Genomic DNA, 21,730 nt, shown 5'->3' with positions numbered 1-21,730 from the left:
GAAGGGTACCTTCACTGAAGGATGGTGTCCAGAAAACCTGTTAGCTGAGAAGGCATGTGGCTGGCATCTGCTCCAAAGTTCTGGTTTCAAAATGGCTTTCTCCCAGAACGTTCCTCCCTGGGCTTCAGCTCCTCAAAAATGTCATTCTTAGTTGCTCTTGGGGTGTCTCTCTTCTCTTAGCTTCTCCAGAGCAAAAGTCTGCTTTCAAAGGCCATCTCTAAAATGTCTCTGTAAGCTGACACTCCTCTCTCAGCTCCTGTGTGTTCTTCAAAGCATCCCTCCTGGCTGTATCAGCTCTCGCCCTCTGTCTGAGCTTATACAGTGCTCAAGTAAACTAATCAAGGCCCATGCTGAATGGGTGGGGATACACCTCCAAGGAAATCATCCAATCAGATTTATCACCCACAGTTGGGTGGGTCACATCTCCGTGAAAACACTAAAGGAAGAACAATCTAATCAACACTAATATGTGTGCCGCCCCCACAAGACTGCATCAAAAATAATGGCGTTTTGGGGGACATAATACATTCAAACTGGCACACTTTGTAAGGAGTGTTGGTTCATTGGTACCATTTTGGGAAAAGGAAGGGAGAAATGCTTTAGCAATATCTACTAAAATTTTAGACATACACACTCTTTGACCCAGCTCTTTCACTTCTTAGTAATAATTTACTATTCAAAAATAATCCTGTTAAGTGCCCCAAAATTTCTGGACAAAGAAGTTCTTAACATGTACATATACACACACACACATCTACATATACATAGATATGCACCCATATATATATATATATATATATACACATATACACATATACATACTCTCATATTTTTCTGTTTTTTTATTAATCAATAACAAAGGTAGAAACAGCAACAAAGGATGAACCGCAATTGTTTTCACCATCCTCTTATCATGGGTTCTGCTTGCCAAATGAAATGAAGGAACTGTGTATAACAGTGAAGAGAAGCACTGTTTGAAACAGTAAAATGCTATTAAAAATCCACCTGTCCATCATTGAGGCACCGAATAATTAACATATCACACATCAGTCCATCCAAAATCATTATTATAAAGTAATTAAAGAGAATGAATGAAATCTGTAAGCAGAGAAATTGAAATGCTCAAGATATATTATTAGAAAGGGGGGAAAGTCTTGTACAACATATGCATTACAAAATCCCATTTTTGTTTAAAAAGGAGAAAAAAAGAGCCTTGATGAGCTTATACCAAACCATTAGAGTGATCACTTCTGGAGATAAGAAGACAAAGTCTTTCAGTTCCTAAAACATTTTTGTAATATTCGAATTTTCCCCATAACCATCTATTGTTTTCTAAGGAGAAAACATAAAGATAAAATATCTACATTGAAGTGGTCAAATTTAAACAACTTGCAACAAATGAGGACAGAAACCACTTTATAGTACTTAAAGCAAATAGACACAGACACAGACACACACACACACACACACACACACCAGGTTCTTTATTTTAAGCTTATGTATAAAGCTGATAAAAGGAACTAAAGCTATTTGGAGGTCTACACTTAGCCTCCTACTCTTTGACCTATCAGAAAATTCATGTTCGAGGAGCCCAGGCAGTCAAAGGGAATGTGAAGAATTCAGCAACAAGTAAACCAGTTAAGAAAGTTCTAAGTATTTAGGTTTCAGCCCCTCATGATCAGAATAGCTTTGCCAAAGTATGCAGGGGGGCCTATGTCTGCTGCATGTGCTCTTATCGTTTCCCATAAATGAAGAACTATAACCATTATAACAAATATGTCTAAAATAACTATCTCACCAATCTCTTCCCCACCCCACCCCCAAATCACTTCACCATAACAGCACAATCATTATCAGGTCTAACTGTCAGCTTCTCAAGTTAGATCTGCATCCCTTTTGAAGAGTCTGAAAGAATATAAGTATTCTGTCTTGTACTAATCACCTAAATGATGGCCACCTTCATTTTAAAAGGGATGAAAAACTTTAAAGGAATAGGCTAAAGATTTAAAATATAAATCTGAAAAGAACCAGTACTGATACAGTCCACCACCCACTGACCTTTTGTTAAGATGGCAGCCCACCACAGCCTCAGGGGCCTGTATGACCCTGTCATGGTGTCCGTGGTTAACCCCTCTCTTACCTTGGACTTCGCATGCCAAGTGAAGTGCAGGAAATTTGTCTCACTGGGTACTAACAGGTTAAAGGACAAAGCGTAGTGACTAATAAGGTCATTTCTCACATAATAAAGTTCTGCATCAAGACCTAGGGAAAAAAAAATGGGGAAAAAAGGTGAGAAGGAAAACAAACACCTAAAATACTCTCACAATCATGATCTATCAATATTTCAAATATTGATAAGACAGTGAAGGTAACAATGTGCCAATGTATATCACATGAACTACTTTACAAGGCAGAAAGCACACTGGGTTTTATCATCACCAATAAAGATGCAGAAACTGGGACACAAAATAATTAAGTAGTTATCCAGGTAAAAACAGGTGTACTGGCACTAGAACTCAGGTGGTCACCAGGTCTTCTGTGTGCTAGTGTGACTCTTCCTTCTGGACACTGTTTTTTCAAATTAACACCTACAAAGAAATGCCCCCTCCCCCAAAAACTAATGTGGATTTAGGAAGAGAAATTCAAAGAGATAGAGAGAAGGGTACCTGAGCTAAAACATTAAGTGTGTACTAATGCCTCAAGCCTCCCATGGATAACTCTGCTTCCTCTGTCAGCATTTACAGTGGTATGCTCTGCACCAGGCACCATGCATGCACATAGCCTCTTCCCTACCTGAACTACAAGGTGGATACCTCCATATTTTTTATTGCATCCTCAGGACACAGTTTCCTGCACAGTAGATACTCGGTAAATACTTGCTAAACAATGTAGTGCAGATGAAACAGAAATAACTGAATCAAGCATGAGAAATGATGGAGAAGTAACTCCCAAATTTTACTAATTCCCACACCATCTCCCCTGCTTGGGCTACTTCCAACCTCCAACACATCATGTTTGCCAATTTTATCATGCCCTTCCATCCCACCTGTATTTAATACTTTTCTTTAAAATTTAAATTTAAAAGTTCCATCTTTTTAAAACAAAAAATTTTAAGGCAAATTTAATCACTACCCTGGAATGGAAAATCAGAAGTAGTTGTGAAAAAATTAATTAAAAGGAAAACAAAACAACATTACTAAATTCTAGCTGTACACTGGTGCCTGCCAAGGCAGGGAGCTTAAACCCAGTTCACTGTTTACAAAAAGAGAGGAGGGGAGTATTAGCCAGCATAGAGAATCAGAGGCTTTTTCCATGATAATCAGAAAGAATTGAAGGAATAAAAAACAGGGAGTAACTTGCTCTCTCATCAATTTAGTTAACAAAAATTCTGTCTGGGTATCCCTCTATTAGTACAGAACTTATATGTCACACATTGTAGGGGGAAAAAAGTACCAACTGCTAAAATTACTAATGCTGCCAGAATGCAAAACACCAGAGATGGATTGGCTTTTATAAAAGGGGGTTTATTTGGTTACACAGTTACAGTCTTAAGGCCATATAGTGTCCAAGGTAAATACATCAGCAATCGGATACCTTCACTGGAGGATGGCCAATGGTGTCCAGAAAACCTCTGTTAGCTGGGAAGGCACGTGGCTGGCATTTGCTCTAAAGTTCTGGTTTCAAAATGGCTTTCTCCCAGGACGTTCCTCTCTAGGCTGCAGTTCCTCAAAAATGTCACTCTTAGTTGCACTTGGGGTATTTGTCCTCTCTTAGCTTCTCCGGAGCAAGACTCTGCTTTCAACGGCCGTCTTCAAAATGTTTCTCATCTGCAGCTCCTGTGCTTTCTTCAAAGTGTCCCTCTTGGCTGTAGCTCCTCTACAAAATGTCACTCACAGCTGCACTGAGTTCCTTCTGTTATGTCAGCTCATTTATATGGCTCCACTGATCAACTTAGACCCACCCCAAATGGGTGGGGCAACACCTCCATGGAAATTATCCAATTAGAGTCATCACCCACAGCTGGGTGGGGCACATTCCAAAGAAACACTCAAAAGAATTACAATCTAATCAACACTGATAACATCTTCCCACACAAGATTACATCAAAGACAATGGTGTTTGGGGGACACAATATATTCAAACTGGCACACTAACCCTGCACTATGGATCTGAAACCTCATGAATATGCAGAGATCAAGATGGAGATCTCGCACCTCCTAAGATGTAGACATAGAAACAAATAACTATGCTACAGGTATTTCTCCTGTAAAACAAGTTTTTTCTTTTCTGAACTGAATCTGATTAATATAATCATTAATTTAGAATGAGATTTGAGGCTTACATAGGGGAAACCTGCTGCAATGGCTGGGTGGCTCTGCTTTATCTATCCTCTATATAGAGGGCATCAAATGCATTGGAAGAAAGAAGCTTTCTGTGAATGGTTCTCCTTGCTGGCAGGACAGGAAGTACTAGCAAACATGAGGCAGGAAATCTGGAGGGAAAGGAAGAAAGGGGGAAGAAGAAATGAGGGAGAAAGGAGGAAAAAGGGAAAGAAGGGAAGAGAAAGTAGTCAAGGAGGTAGGGGAAAGGGAGAGAGAAAATGCAACAAGAAAGCTGAATACAAAGAAAACGTATCAGCAATCACAATAATTGTAAACAGTCTAAATGTGCTTTAAAAAAAAAAAAAAGTCTGAGTCTTAGTCTAGATAGACGGAGTTTACAAGAGACACACCTAGAGCAAACTTTAAAAAATATACCCAGTAAATGAAAAGGAAGGGAGAAAGAAAGGGAGGGAGGGAGGAAGGGAGGGAAGAAGGAGTAGTATTGATATCAGACAAACTAGAATTCAAGGTGAAAGTGTTATACAAGACTAAGAAAGAGTTCATATTAATAAAACCATAAGAATATATAATAGTAAAACTAACGAAACAGCTTCAAAATATAGAAAGCAAAACTGACAGAAAAAAATCAAGACACATCCACAATCATAGTTAGAAACAAGCATCCTTTCAGAAATCATAAATAAGATCAAAGAGATAAAACTTAGTGTGTACATAGATGATTTGAACAATATAATTAGGGGACATGAAAGAAAGCGGGGAGGGGAGAGAATAATCATGAATCAGACCATATGCCTTAAAAAAATAACAGATTCAAATCAGAAATCATACAGACTACCTTCTCTGATCAAAATACCATAATAAAGAACTTAACTGTAAGGATACAGTCAAAAGGTGACTATCTGAAAAATTAATAAAATAGAACCCTTGAAAGACAGATCAAGAAAAAAGGAGAGAAAATACAATTTACTAATAGAATAAAAGCGGGAATATTACTACATCCTACAGAAGTTAAAAATATAAAAATATTATGACTAACTCTAGGACAATAAGTTCAACGGCGATGAAATGGAAAAATCCTTGAAAAACATAATTTATTAAAACTGACACAAGAAGAAATAGAAAGTCAAAATAATTTAAAAGCCCTCCTCAAAAGAAAGCCCCAGCTCCAGAAGGCTTCAATATTCAATTTCATCAAACATTTAAGGATGATATCACACCAATTTTACAAACTCTTTCAGAAAATAGTCAAGGAAAACACTTCCCAACTCATTTTATGAGTCCAGCATCACACTGATAACAAAACCTGATGATAACACTATGAGAAAAGAAAATTACAGGTTAAACATTCTCCACAAAACATCAGCAAATTAAATCCTGCAATATATAAAAAGGGTAATACACCATGTCCAAGTATCCAAGGAAAGTTAACCTTTGAAAATCAATATAATTCAACACATTAGCAGAATAAAGAATAAAAACTACATGATCATCTTGATAGCTGTAGAAAAAGCATTTGACAAAATTCAAAGTCCATTCATGACGAAAACTGTCAACAAACTAGGAACAGACAAAAATAGTCCTCAGAGAATTACAAATTAAAACCACAATACCATTTCCACCCACCAGAATGACTCATTCGGATAGTGACTTTGGGTAGTCCAAGAATTTACTTCAAATTTTCTGCTCCCTCATCAGTGTTGCATGAGAAAATTCTTCCCAGGCTTTAGTCCTCTCTTTTCAGTTTATAGTGCTTTGCCAAATTTTGCCTTTTGTTATATCATTGTGGGTATTATAAGGATAAGTTGGAGGAGGGTGTTTTAGTCATTACTATTATATCATTGCTGGTGTTAACTTTGATATATCAAAGATATTTTCTTTGCAAATTGATTTTTAATAAATTTTGTTGTTTGGGGTCTTTTTCTCTAGCTCTTATAGGTCTCTATGGATTACTTTCAGCAACAATTGAATTTTCATTTTAGTGAATTGTAGCAGATACATGCATATTAAGTTTCTTTAAATGTGTTTCTGTGTTGTCTTTTTTTCTTTACTTCCTATTCCCTTCCCCTCCCCTGCCCCCTGGTAACCTACCTTCTATGAGTTTGCTTATTCTAATTATTTCATATCAGTGAGATCATACAATATTTCTCCTTTTGTGTCTGGCTTATTTCACTCAACATAATGTTTTCAAGGTTCATCTATATTGTCTCATGTTTCAGAACTTCATTCCCTTTTACAATCGAATAATATCCCATCTGTTTATATACCGCATTTTGTTTATCCATTCATCAGCTGATGGACACTTGGCTTGCTTCCATCTTTTCATGAAGGTGAATAATGCTGGTGTGAACATCAGTGTGCATAAATGTGTTTTTTAAAAGTAACTTTTACTGTTTTTTTCCAGTTTAACTTAACTTTCATAGAAAATTTAAGAGAAGAAAAAAAATAAAAGCAAACAATAAAAATCATCCATAATCCACCACTCATAATCAACCACCATTAACAATTTTTGGTATTTCCTTTCTTTTTTTCTTTTTAATGGAAACACACACACAACATGCATATACATATAACATATGCTTAACATTAATTCAGGAGATTTATTAAACAGCTCTATGTATGAAGTGTTCTTGCTGCCAGAGATTTTTAAAAATTTGCCATATATAGTTTAACTTGACTATGTTCATTTAATGTTGTATTCTAAGCAAAACCCATTAAAATGTATTTCTAACAGTTCTATTCATAGCTTCACAGTCTTTTTCAGTATTTTGTTAGTCACTTGGTTATTGAAAGCTGTCTGAAAGGAAAAGCTCAATGTATCAAATAGGTGAAAAAGGAGAGATTTGGTTGAAGGGGTTTAATGATTTATAGTGTCACCCCTCCCCTTCAAAGAAAAACTATTGTTCTCTTTTATGGATGTATTATAGTTTATTAATCACTGCTCTATTGTTGGTCATTTACATTATTTATTTTCCTGCAATTTTAAACTGCCAGCAGTGAATATTATTACTTATTATTCTTCCAACTCTGATGTATAAAAAATGGTATTTCACTGTTTTATTATGAATTTCCATTAATACCAGTGAAATTGGGCATCTTTATTTAGATGTTTATTGGCCATTTGGAGTTTTTGTCAAATAGCTTATGTCACATAACTTTTTGCCTTTTGCCTTCTTTCTTTCTTTTTTTCTTTCTTTACCATTGTGGGTAGGCTGAATAATGAACTCCTAAAATGTATACAACCTCATCCCCAGAATCTATGAATGTTTACCTTATCTGACAAAGACTTAGCAGATACCGATTAAGTTAAGAATCTTGAGATGCGGAGACTACCCTGCATTATCCAGGTAGGCCTTAAATGCAACCATAAGTGTCCTTATGAGAGGGAAACAGAGGGTGATTACAACTGAAGAGGAGGCGGCAATGTGATCACAGAGGCAGAGATTGGAGTAATGAGGTCACAAGCCAAGGACTGTAAGTAGCCACCAGAAGCTAGAAGAGGCAAGAAACGGATCTCCTCTAGGGCTTCTGGAGAAAACATGGCCTTCCTGACACTTTGATTTCAGCCCAGGGATAATGACTTCAAACTTCTAGCCTCCAGAACTGAGAGAGAAGCAAATTTTGTTGTCTAAGCCACCAAGTTTCTGGTAATTTGGTACTGTAGATCTACAAAACTAATTTCATAGGGCTATTGTAAGAAATCTTCATTTTTTAGCACTATTAACCCATCTAAAAGATACTTATACTCTTAATCATTACATCAGATTTCAACTACAGAAAGAAAAATGAGAACATGGTAAGAAGACTGCAAAGATATTTACCAAAAGTTGCAAATACATGGTAAAATAATGCATAATACTTTTCGCTGTCATGATTTCATATGCTTCCAAATAATACAAATTAATATTTTTACCTTAATAAGGAAATAAAATTAAGAAAATAAGAAAAAATTTAATTCATCAATTTTTAGAAAAGTATGAAATCTGTAGAGAACAGTATACCTTTTTTTGAATGTATTATGTCCCCTAAAATGCCATTATCTTTGATGTAATCTTGTGTGGGCAGACGTATCAGTGTTGATCAGATTGTAATTCTTTGAGTGTTTCCATGGAGATGCAACCCACCCAACTGTGGGTGATGACACTGAGTGGATAGTTTCCATGGAGGTGTGGCCCGCCCATTCAGCGTGGGCCTTGATTAGTTTACTCGAGCACTACATAAGCTCAGACAGAAGGAACGAGCTTGCTACAGCCAAGAGGGACACTCTCAAGAATGCCCAGGAGCTGAGAGAGGAGCTGCAGATGAGAGACAGTTTGAAGATGACCATTGAAAGCAGACACTTGCTCCAGAGTAGCTAAGAGAGAACAAATGCCCCAAGAGCAACTGAGAGTGACCTTTTGAAGAGGAGCTGCAGCCTAGAGAGGAACGTCCTGGGAGAAAGCCATTTTGAAACCAGAACTTTGGAGCAGACGCCAGCCACGTGCCTCCCCAGCTAACAGAGGTTTTCCGGACGCCACTGGTCATCCTCCAGTGAAGGTACCTGATTGTTGATGTGTTATCTTGAACGTTTTATGGCCTTAAGACTGGAACTGTGTAACCAAATAAACCCCCTTTATAAAAGCCAGTCCATTTCTGGTGTTTTGCATTCCGGCAGCATTAGCAAACCAGAACAACAGCACACCTTTTTTTGAATTTAATCTTTTTCTTTCCTTCCCCAACATATGCTCAAATATTAAAAAGAAAAAGTAAAAGGCAAATGAAGATAGGACCTAGATAATCTATTTCCTTCTGTTACTAATTATTAGTGTTTCAAATATGACAATAGTAATTAAATGCAGCCTGAAAGCAGGGGAGATGGATGGTAGGGATCACCACTGTCAGGGAATGGTGGTGGTAAACTCCACAGAGTTCATAGAGCAGGCAGTGAGGCAAACAATTTATTCAGTAATGCTCTACTGAGCCAGTTACATGGCAAGCCAGTAGGGTAACTGTTTAGGAGACCAGGAAACAGCCTGGTTCCAGTAGGAGGGAGTGACTAGGAAGGAAAGTCAGAACAAGGAATCCAAGGGCTGAGAAGAGAATCAAATACTAGGTGGCCATTTCAATGAGTGCCTTATTTAGAAAATGGGCCTGAGAACTGGGACACTGGCATGGTGGAAGGAATAATAATCGAGAGAGAAAATGAGGGTAAGTTTGGATATCCCTTTAAGATAAAGGGAGGGAAGTAATGAAAACTAGAGTTGGGGATGAAGTCACTGAGGAGTATCTTATAGAGGTCAGGTGATTCCAACAACTCTAATGGGTCAAAAATCACATAAATAAATGTCAAAGACATCAAAACACAAGAGAATATCAAGTCAGTCCTGAACCAAAACAATCCAAGTAGGAGAGACAAGATATAATGCATGATAAGAGCTAGTAATAAAAATGGATTCCAGTGCCTGGAAATGATTATAAGGAAACTATCACTGACAAGAGAAAACCAGGTTTCAGTTAAACTGAAGAGATTTAAAAAAAAAAAAAAGCACCATGGAGTCAGAGGAGACCTTAAAACAGAACACAGCTACACAAAACGAAATTGAAAGGACCGTTAGAAAAGAGGTCGGAACTGGCAAAGTCGAATGAGTGGAGGGTGAAGAAGGAATACACTGGAAGGTAGACAGGACAGCCATGGACTGAAGAGGTAACATTTTCTCACTAGAATGCACAGAATTTTTCCTCTTCTAATTTAGGATGAAAAACACTTCAGTTGTTCAATTACATTAACCAGAACTGAAAGCTCACTACCAATTCCAGCAAAGTAGAAATGCTACTCTCTTGTTAGAAAAAAATGACATTTGTTCATAATTTTATTTTTGAAAAACCCAAATTCCGAGCTGAAAAACTAAAGCTATTTCTACAAAACTCTCAACACCCATCAGGAAAAATTCATTTTTCCCTAAACAATCTTCAGTTTAAACTTAATTCAAAGCCTGTCTATATTCTACATGACCTGGCCTATATCTATATAGCCCAAACTCAAATAATTCAGTAGTTCAAAATTTTTGCCAATAGTTAACTACTGGTTTCCCAAGGTCACTACAATAGTTGATTAGAGCCAAATTAACAAACCACTTCCCTTTATGAAGAGTCAACTTTATTGCAATTAACAAAATCCATTCCAGTGCCTTCCCCAATACCCTTGTACTCCTCATGAGTAGGGCTGGGTCTTGTAGCCATTCAAATGTTAGATGCATGAACAGATGGCTGGTTGGCAAATATCAACTATGGATTTTAACAATAGTTAAAATCCAACCAAAGATGAATTTTAAGGGAGATGAAATTCTAAAGAAAAATTCAGAAATCAGTGCAGGCAAGAAAAAAAATGTGATATCATGGAAAAAGAACTAAGGTAAAGGTTCATAGTTCTGATTCTCCTGACTCTGCTACTAACTAGCTGAGTGACCTGGGACAATTAATTACTTTTCCAGACATCAATTTTGTCAACTGTAAAACAAGAGAGTTAGGCCAGACTGCCAATGTCTCTCGTCAGCCACAAAATTCTATTATTCTATGATATCATCCACAGATTCCAAATGCCAGCCAAAACTTAAATGTAAAACTCATTTAGAAAAGATAATCTTGTAAGTTCTAAGAACAGAGTGGTATATGAGCTATTAATCAGAGGAAAAAGACAAAAATCACTTAATATTTATTAAACCACTGAAAATACTTTAATTGATGCTAAAAGAAACTAAAGACAATTTTCAAAATCTTCAAAATTGGAATTAATGTTTCTTTTCAAGCTTACATCCTTTAAATATGCTTTTAAGAAAAACCACAGTTATGATACATAAGCCTCATAATTCCTGAAAAATTAGTGCTGGAAGTCTTTAAACATAATTTTGTAATCATGTAGTTCTTATTTCAAATTTTCCTAGTTTATGGAAACAATCTGAAATAGATATAATGAAATGATGAATTAGAGTCTTCATCAGAATCTACTAAATCTAGCTAATCAGAGTATTCCTTAAAAATTAGCTGCAGACCTAATATTAAACTACAATATAAAACAAGGAATTACAAATGTTAAACTGTAGGAAAGGGGCCTCCTTTCTCCATAATATATAAAAAAAAAAAGCACATATATCTTCAGTACCTATAGCTATTCAAACAATAATCTTGTGGATTAAATAAGATTTCTCATGAAATCATATGCCACATTCTGCACTTCGTGATAGAACTGGGTTGAGAGTATACACACATATACAGAGAGTATAAGTATAAGAATTAAAGAGAGCTTTTAAAGGAAAAGAAGATATGCACGATAGTCAAACGAAGACAACATAAACATGCTCCAACCCTCTAACACCTTGCCCAAGGTTGCCTCCTCACTTCCTGACTAAGACTAGCATCCTCTAAGGGAAGGCAGGAGGGACCAACCACCCTCTTAGATCCTGAGTGGCTTGGGATCAGCTTCAAGAAGAGGTAGAAGGGAATCTTCTGATCCTCCCAAGGAAAAACTAGGAAACATCTGCAGTCACTGAAACATTTCCTAACTTTGCCACTTCAGTAAGACAAAACAAAACAAAACAAATTAAAAAAAAAACAACAAACCATGATATGTGGTCAACATCAAACAATCCACTTAAAAACAATTCAGTGGAGTGGCTAGTAGTTGGTACTGCTTTAATGGACCAGGATGCAGGGTATAAAGACGCACTTACTAAGCATCTCTTCTACCCCATCCTTCAGAGATTCCTGGGTTTCTACTTCAGCACCTAAATTTGTAACTCTGTGATCTCTGAAAACAAAAACCCAAAGCTATCAAAAGAACTGTTTTCAGGTTGGCCTCTCTAGTACCTGTGATAATATCATCTTTGGGAGATGTGTAGAATGAAGGGGAAAGTATGGTCACTTGATTTCAAATGGATGACTACCTCACAGTCACCTTCCCCATCTGATATATACTGTAAAAAATGGATCAGGAATTATAAAGAGAGTTGGACACTAGAATGCAGGGTCAACTAACAAAAATTCACATCCAATGAATATATGTCATCTAAAAAAAAAAATCTTAAAAGAATTCCTCCAAAGATATGATTTGTAAATACAACTGCAAACATGTTAAATGTGCTCCCCAAATCCTACCTGAAGACAGTAAGCAACAGAAACATAACCCATAATGTCCAGCACCACAACATAAAATATCAAGCATCCCCTGCCATAGTGTCAGGATGTTCTGGTATCAGTAAAAAGATACTATGGAAAGCAATTTGTCATTAGTTCCTGCTCTATCTAAAGAAGAAAATTATCTCACCACCTCATACATGTATTGCAGATACAGTCCAATTACAGAGATGGTGTAACATCATCATACCTTAATTAACATAATTCAACTTCTTTTATAATCAACTCAATATTTATTTACTAAGTACCTTTGGATATTTTGCTGGCTTTCCTAATAGGTTCCTAAAGAGAAGCCAGCCACTCAAAATAATTTTTCCAGTATACCTGAGTGTATGTTCGAGAGTCTTGATAAATCAGGACTCTGATTTATATATCAATTTCTTATGAATCCGATTTGTATAAGCCAAGTCCCCAAAAACTGAGTTCTCAAAACTGCAACACTGAATGTTCTTAGCAGGAGCATACTCTGTACCTCAGTCAGCTTTAGAGGCCACTGCTAACTTAAGAGTTATGCTTATGTCCAAGGGTTCAAAGCACAACAGAGAATTCACGAACATCACTTCTTGCCAGCAACAGGCTGCGCTGCAAAGTACTAACTTAAGAGTGCAGTTCCAAAGCTACCTGAATTCTTTTCTCAGGCTGTCACTTAGCTGTGTGTTAGAAGTTAGTCCCATGAGGGCAGGGATCTTTATCAGTTTTAGTTGCCAAAATATTTCCCAAACCCCTAAAATAAGGCCAAATATACACTCAATAAATAATTGTTTAATGAGTGAATGAATAAATGTTGCTACTGAAGGTGACCAATAAACCAGATGATATCTAAATGATCTCTCTTTTCTAACATCCTATGATTTTGGCTTTTGTAAAAAAAAACCTTATGCTCAGTTGCATGCAATTCCTCACCTAAAACCAAAATAGTTTTCTGGATTATGTAGCATTTCATACACATTACAGGATCTGTGGTAACAGCAATCCTGTTCTACACTGAGAGGCATCCCATCTTACATGAAAAACCCAGTGCTCAGAAACAATTACTTACATACAGCAGAAGGGGATAGAATTAAAATTCAAATATGCAGACTCCAAATCCAATACTTTACTACACCATGTTATTGACTATATTTCCACGTGTGCACACGTACATGCACACATATACACATCTTAAAATAGTTTTCCCTTCAAATTGGACTAAGTTCTCTTCTTTAACAAATAATTTCGGGAGTTAACTTTAGGGAAGATGCAAACAATCAAAAAGACTATTTTCAGTTATTTCTACTTCTGGGCAAGATGGAATAACAGAGACCTGGTTAATCCTCTTGTCTGAAACAACCAAAACCAGACAAACATACAAAATGCCAGTTTTGAAAACAACAGACATCAGGCAACAAACAACAGTGATCCCTGAGAGAAGGGAACTAACCAGTTGAGCTCCAGGACTGGGGCGCAGGGAGGGGAGTTGAGGAAACAAAGCACAGAGACCAGGAAGACAAAGACAGCTAGAGAACACAGGACAAAGTACCAGAGATGAGAGAGCTGCACAGAGAGAGAACTTCTGTGATCTGTACAGGGTTGCCTTGAATATTAAGCTGAGTACTGAGCAGAACATGATGTAAGGAAGCCACACAGGGAGAGAAAGAACCACACACCCAAAAGGATAAAAGGTAACGGTGCCCAACACTTCATAAAACCAGAATATCACCTGTTCTCCACAGCAAGACTGGAAAACTTCATGATTCATGAGTCAATGGGGAGAGTGCGGAGGAGGGTCTTGACTCAGCAATGGGAAATGATTAGCCCTACACTCAGCAATGATCTTGTCCCATCTAACAAGAATTAAAAGCAAAACCTGAATGAAACAGATTTTTCCAAGTAACTTAACTACATCCCAGAACAAAACCCACGAATAGTTAAAGGAATACAAAAATATCCAGCACCCAACAAGGTAAAATTCATGCCTGGCATCCAGTCAAAAAATTGCCAGGCATGCAAAGAAGAAAGAATATACCCCTCCCCCTGCCCCCCCCCCACACACAAAGTGCCTACACAAGAGAAAGAGGCAGATAATTTAATCAACTGAAATCAACCAGAGCTGACACAGATGTTAGAATTAGCAGACAAGGATGTTGAAACAATTATTATAACTGTATTCCATATGTTCAAAAAGTTAAGCAGAGACATGGAAGACATAAAAAGACTCAAATCAAAATTCTAGAGATGAAAACTATGTGTGAAATAAAAAACACACTGGATAGGATTAACAGCAGATTAAGCACTTCAGAAGAAAAGATCAAAAATTGTATTTCCCAGCTTTTAATTACTGGAAAAGGCTTTTGCCAGAATCTTTCCTGAATACTTCACATCCTTCCACTGCACTGCAGACCAAGTCTATAGAGAGATTACTATGTGCCAAGCCCTGAGCTATGCTCAGTATGGTAGGGAAGACAGAAAGTGAAGGGTACAGTGACACAGACTTGATTGCACAGGGTATGGAGTTATGGAAGCCAAGATGGAAGGAACCCATTAGGGAAATGGGTACTATCTCATACCCACTAGAATGCCTATTATTTAAAAAAAAAAAAAAAAAAGGAAAATAACAAGTGTTGAATATGTAGAGAAATGGGAACACTTTTGCGCATTGTTGATAGGAATATAAATGGTGCAGCCACTGTGGAAAACGATTTGGCAGTTTCTCAGAAAGTTATATAGAATTACCATATAACCTCACAATCCCACTTCTAAGAACTGAAAGCAGGGACCTGAACAGATACTTGTTCACCAATGTTCAAAGCAGCATTATTCACATTAGCCAAAAGGTGGAAGCAATCTAAGTGTCCACTGAAAGGTAAATGAACAAACAAAATGTGGTGCATACATACAATGGAATATTTTTCAGTTATAAAAAGGAATAAAGTTCTGATACATGCAAGAACATGGATGAACCATGATGACGTCGTGTTGAGTGAAATAAGCCAGACACAAAAGGAAAGATATTGTATGATACCATTTATATGAAATAACTATAATGTGCAAATTCACAGAGACAGAAAATAGATTATAGGGTATCACGGTAGGGATGGTGATGGGGAATGGGGAATTTATGTTTCATGGGTACAGAGCTTCTGTTTGGAATGATGGAAAAGTTGTAGAAATGGATACTGGTGACAGTAACACAACATTGTGAATGTAATTAACACCAATGACTACATATTTGAAAGTGATAAAAAAATTTATATTAAATGTATGCTACCACAATAAAATAAAAAAAAAAACCCAATGTGGTGAATTCAATTATGTACCCCAATTTAGAAATATTCTTAACCTTAATCTGCATTCCTATGGGTCTGAACCCATTATAAATAGAATCTCTGGAAGATGTTATTTTAGATACTGTATGGCCCAGCTGAATGACAGTGGGTCTTAATCCAGGCTACTGGAGTCCTTTTAAAGCACAAGCAACTCAGACATAGGGAGAGAAAACCATAGGGAAGAGCCAGAAGCCTGAAGTTAACACAAAGGATCAAGAAGAGGACAGTGTCATGTGATATAAGGCAGGGATACAAGCCAACCAACCCCAAGGATCATGGGCAGGTAGTACCAGAATGTTACAGACTTCGGGGAGGTAAGCATCATCTTGCTGACACCTTACTTTTGGACTGCGAGCCTCAAAACCGTGAGCCAATAAATTCCCATTGTTTAAACCAACCCACTGTATGGTATTTGCCAATGCAGGCTGGCAAACTAAGACACCCATAGAACTGTACAACTGTTCAATTAGAGTGAACCCATGGACTTTAGTTAATAATATAATTCTAAAAATACTGGTTTTATCAATTGTAACTAATGTACCAGGCTAATACAAAATTAGGAAAATGGTGGGGGGGTAGTGTATAGAACTGTGTACTTTCTGCATAACTTTTCTGTAAACCTGCAACTGTTCTAAAAATTAAAAATTAAAGTCCATTAAAAAAAATTGGGGGAGGTACCTTATCCAGCCCAGACAGGGGTCACACAATGGGAGAGAGATAACTGATATGGGAAAATTTAGTAAGCAATGGGAACCGATCAACAGAATGATGTCCCCAGTAAGGCACATGACAGTAATTGAAAAAAAAAAAAAAGCATGATTCATTTATTTATTCATTACTCAACTTTTACTGAACACGTACTTCATACCAGGCACTGTCAGGGGCAGGGGATATAAAGTGAAACAGTTATCAACAAGGTCTCTGCTCAAAGAGAGTTAACTTTCCTGCAATGGCAGACAAGCAAATAATCAGAAGGTTATCAGGTGCTATAATGAAAATAAAACAGTGATTAAACAGAGTGGCAATGAAGGTCAATCCTAAGAAGGCAAGGCTCTCTGAGGAAATAACATTAACCTAATGTTAACTATGGTCTACAATTATAGGACACTGATAATATTCTCTCATCAACTGTAACAAAGGTACCACACTAATGCAAGATGTTAATAATAGGGGGTATATATGGGAATTCCGTATTTTCTGCATGATTTTTCTCTAAACCTACAACCTCTCTAATAAATAAATATATATATCTTGCTGAAAAAGATTAAAGCAGGTTCCAGCCATGTGAGGATCTGGGAAAAGCATGCCAAGCAAAGCATGCAGCTAATACAAACCCTAGGATAGTAAAGAGCTTGGCATCAGAAGAACTAAACAGTTGGTGAGGTAGAGTGTGGTGGAGAGCAGGGATAAGGGAGGATCTGGTGGCAGTCACAAGTCTCTATATACACATTTATTTAAAATCAGGAAAATCTGAAAAGCCTAGATATTTGATATTTATGTATTACTATCAGTTTCTTAGATGTGATAATGGTTATTGCAAAATTTATAAGAGTACCTATCTTTTAGGGATACATACTGAAATATTTTTGTTGAAATTATATAATATCTGGGTTTGCTTCAAAATAACGGAACAGGGAGCGGTATGGGAGTAGAGGGGGGATATAGACAAGATAAGATTGGCCATCAGTTAATAACTGTTGAGATCAGATGATGAGTACATGGAGGTTTCATGATACTATTGTCTACTTTTAATGTTTGAAATTTTCCATAATAAGTTTTAAAATGCACTTATTTAAAATACGGGAGGAGGTAATTTGAAATATAAATGCCTCCTTTACAGGGGATTTTTCAGGGCAGTAAAACTATTCCATATGATCCAGTGTATTATACATTTGTCAAAATCCTGTAACTTCACACTAATGTACATAAACTATTTTAAAAATCATTTATGAAGGAAGTGGGTCCCAGCATTGAATGCAGAATGCAATAAATACTGCCCTTCTAGAACCAGCTTCTGTAGGACTTAAGAGGTACCCATAAGCTTTTATCGGGGGTCCCTGCAATGCCCCAAAAGTCTAAGAAGCCACAGCACAGAATGGAAAACCTAGTACATGTGATATCTGTGCCTTTATCTAGAGAAAGACCCTAAGGCTTTCACAGGAGACATTAAGAACTACTGACATTTCTCCTTGACAGCAACTTCCCAGATAAAAACTGAATTGCTATTGCTCTTAATATAACGGCACAGTTACATGGCTCCCCTGCAAGGACATTTTACACAACCATTAGCATGAGCAAATAATAAATACCACTAGTGATTTTTACAACTCTGAAAGTTGTGGTAGTCACCAAAAATAAAAATGTACAGGTGACAAATTAATTCTAATTTGTAATTATGCTACAATATCAAATTTTTACAAAACATATATCATTTAATCTAAAGTACACTAATATTTTATGTGCCACTAAAAAAGAAAAAAAAAGTCAATTAACTGATGGCTCACCAGTGATTGTAAGATGGTTCCAATTTCAGAGATGTTCAAAAGTGGAAAAACTGTACATCTTATAATCAATGAAACATGGGATTTAAAAGGTTCATTAAGCTAGGCCTCATCTCAGATCTGCTAAACAAATTGCTCAGGGTAGGTCTACGAACCTGAATTTTGTTTAAACTCCTCAAACGATTTTGGTTAGATGAAGACTAAATAAATAGCTAACCTTCAGAGGCAGCACAGTAGAGTAGTGACACAGTAGAGTAGAAACAGCATGCACTTCGGAGTCATGCAGCCCCTTACAGTTCTATGACCTCCTACAAAACCTGTGATTTCCCAGGGCCATCTAGTTCCTGCGGTTGATAAAACAGAGCAAATGTGAAGTACTTGCCACAAAGCAAGAGATGTTAATCCTCATCTTTTTCCCTTAACACAGGCAATTTCTAAACAGAGATCTCAGTGCTGTCTATTCTAGCTTCAATTTCATACAAGAATTAGAATGAGACCTGTGAAATTATTTTTCCAAAATATTCTACCACTCAACACTATCATTTGCTGGACATGGTAAAAAAAAAAAAAAAAAAAAAAAAAAAAAAAAAAAATCATTCAACAAGCATTTATTATTTAATTGAGCAATATACATACATTTGTTTGGGCACATAACATTTTAAGGGGTCCTACACAAATTTAAACTATTTAATAGAATAATATATACATCAGAAAATATTGTACCTGATTTACATCAACAAGGACAACATAAAAAAAGGATACTTTTGCCCTTTCTGCCTCCGCTGCCGCCATGGCGCCCGTGAAAAAGCTTGTGGCGAAGGGGGGCAAAAAAAAGAAGCAGGTTCTGAAGTTCACCCTTGACTGCACCCACCCCGTAGAAGATGGAATCATGGACGCTGCCAATTTTGAGCAGTTTCTTCAAGAAAGAATCAAAGTTAATGGAAAAGCTGGTAATCTCGGTGGAGGGGTGGTGACCATCGAAAGGAGCAAGAGCAAGATTACTGTAACCTCAGAGGTGCCTTTTTCCAAAAGGTATTTGAAATATCTCACCAAAAAATATTTGAAGAAGAATAATCTACGTGATTGGTTGCGCGTAGTTGCCAACAGCAAAGAAAGCTATGAATTACGCTACTTCCAGATCAACCAGGATGAAGAGGAGGAGGAAGATGAGGATTGAAACTCGCTTTTCCTGGAATGTTTTCTATGATTCCTTTAATAAAACTTGGGAAACCAAACGGTGGTGATCCTTGTATCTCTGCGCTGTGGATCGAACAGAACATTGGAAATCCTAGTAAAAGGGCTTCACTTGGGCTGCCACTCACTTAATTGTAATCAGAGGTTGTTGTTTTGTTTTTTTTTTTGTTTGTTTTTGCTTGAAAGTTTCTGTTCTAGTAGTCTTACCAAATAGAAAGACTACTTGAATGGAAGTGGTGATGGTTTGCGATTGAACCAGGAAGAGGGTGTGGAGGTGTCTGCTTCAGGTAGTCGTTATTTTATTTTGAAAGTGACTAGTGAGAAAATGGCAAGTGTCAATAAAAAGGGCAGGTTTCTGGGCAATTGTCTTTTTCTAAATTACAAATTATTCGATACTATTACATATGTTAATCCTTTTTCTTCCTATAGAAATAAGATGTGGTCCTTTAGAATTGCCACCTGTTCTACCGCTTTTGAGAAAAGGGTTTGGAGACTTGATTGTCAGCGTCCTAATCTGTACAAAAATGAATTTGTAAATAATCAGTTTCTGCAAGCCTTGGCTTTGCAACAAACCGTCCCTTTGGCATATCCAGCCAGAGGAGCAGAGAAGAGTAGCTGACCTTGCCGATGTGGATGTTGGAGTGGCTCAAAGTGGCTGAGGTTCTTTGATGCTGAGAGTTTAGGAGTCTTTTCATTGAGGGAGGGGCACAGAAGAGAAGTGATTGAGAAAAATTCATGCTGAGGACCTTCGAAAGACATTTTGAGATCCCAGGAAACAGTTGCTTCCATGCCATTTAGGCTGTGACTGGTTTTAATGTCAAGAAATGATGCTGCAAATTAATGTAAATAACCAAACTGAAAGTGTTCCTGCAAGATATTGGAGAAAAAGCCATATCTTGTCTCCTTGGGATTTTGTTGCCTTGTATTCAGAGATTAGAGAACTGAATGGTTATTAATGAGGCTGTAAAGATGTAATTGTGGCCGACTGAAAAGAGTGCTTGAGGATGGCTTTGAAAAGAGACCCTGATGCCTTGTGATGCCCATCTAAAAACTTCTAGACAATTCTGCAGAAATGTCTTCATTGTTTTATAATCGTGATGTGTAAAATTCATGTTTCTAGAGCGCTCACCTACAGCTAATTTCCACACTTGAGTGTCTTGTGATCTTCTCATTGCATAGCTGGAAATTAAATGTGCAAGTCCAACGTTGGCTCCAATTTGACATTTGGTACTCCTTGGATTGAATAGAGTATGTAGAAGCTTTCCAGTTTCATTTGTGGTGAAGGCGCTAACATTTTCTATTTCTATGCAAATTTCTTGAAGCAGAATTGTTTGCACATTTCTCCTCTGCCCTGGCAGGAGGCAGGATTTTCTTTCAAACTTAACTGAGGCATCAGTTGCTCTTGGGGGTGTTATCATGACTGTCTTTTGCTGTGACCATTCACTGGAGAAAGTTTGTGACTTGGGTTTGCAAATTTTGTTTATTGGTTGCATTAATGTTCCCATGTAGCAATTCTTCCTTTGGTTGTAAAAAATTAACCCTGGGCTGGAATTAGCATATCCTTTTTTTTTTTTTTAACTAAACTTGTCCCAGATTTAAAAACTTTTAGTAAAATCAAAGCTCATTGGTTTTTCTAAAAAAAAAAAAAAAAAAAGGATACTTTTAAGTACGATAGAATTTCAGAGCAGCTTAATGGCTCTGTTTCTGTTTTGTTTTAGTATAACTGGCAAGTTTTTTTCAGAACACTAGCATAACTGCATCACAACCTCTAAAATAATGCTATGGAACTCCTCAATTCAAGGTGCTCAAATAAATAGCCACATATTTCATGTGTTTCTAAAGCTACCCTTAAAACCTAAACAGCATTGTAGGCAGAATCTTCAGAATTAACTAGTCAATTCACAATGTGACTCACAGAGGACAGGTTTAGCCATAATTGGATAAAGTTCTCCCACATGTGTAGCATGAAAAAAAAACTCAAACCCACAATTGTGCGATGTCTCAGCCTTGCTCTCCCAATGAAGAACACATGATACAAATTAATCCTGCATCAATACCACCAACCCCACCCAAAACTCTTAGAGTTAAGGGTTTGCTGCTGGGTGCTAACCCTACCTCCACCAGCACCCCAGTTCCTCAGGGTTTAGGCAATGTGGCAGGATATGTCAGACCTGTCAGCAGAGAGGACAGCCTCCCCATCCTCCCCAACCACTTGCCCTAA

The 21,730-nt window shown here is 37.1% G+C and overlaps 2 protein-coding genes across 3 annotated transcripts in view; one reads left to right on the top strand and one right to left on the bottom strand.

Moving 5' to 3' along the window:
• RYK (receptor like tyrosine kinase) overlaps positions 1 to 21,730 on the bottom strand; it is a 103,441-nt gene that overhangs the window by 74,907 nt on the left and 6,804 nt on the right. For both annotated transcript variants that reach the window (XM_037844643.1, XM_037844641.1), the window contains exon 2: positions 2,141 to 2,262. In XM_037844643.1, the coding sequence (XP_037700571.1) occupies positions 2,141 to 2,262 (122 nt within the window). The remainder of the gene's footprint in view (positions 1 to 2,140; positions 2,263 to 21,730) is intronic.
• LOC119540563 (60S ribosomal protein L22) lies at positions 19,082 to 19,550 on the top strand. Its single transcript, XM_037844645.1, has one exon. It carries the CDS (start codon positions 19,106 to 19,108, stop codon positions 19,490 to 19,492), a length of 387 nt encoding a protein of 128 aa, XP_037700573.1. The 5' UTR covers positions 19,082 to 19,105; the 3' UTR covers positions 19,493 to 19,550.

This window comes from Choloepus didactylus, chromosome 1 (assembly GCF_015220235.1).
Source record: "Choloepus didactylus isolate mChoDid1 chromosome 1, mChoDid1.pri, whole genome shotgun sequence".
In the NCBI taxonomy this organism is placed as follows: domain Eukaryota; kingdom Metazoa; phylum Chordata; class Mammalia; order Pilosa; family Megalonychidae; genus Choloepus; species Choloepus didactylus.
This window is presented reverse-complemented; position numbering and strand designations above follow the sequence as displayed.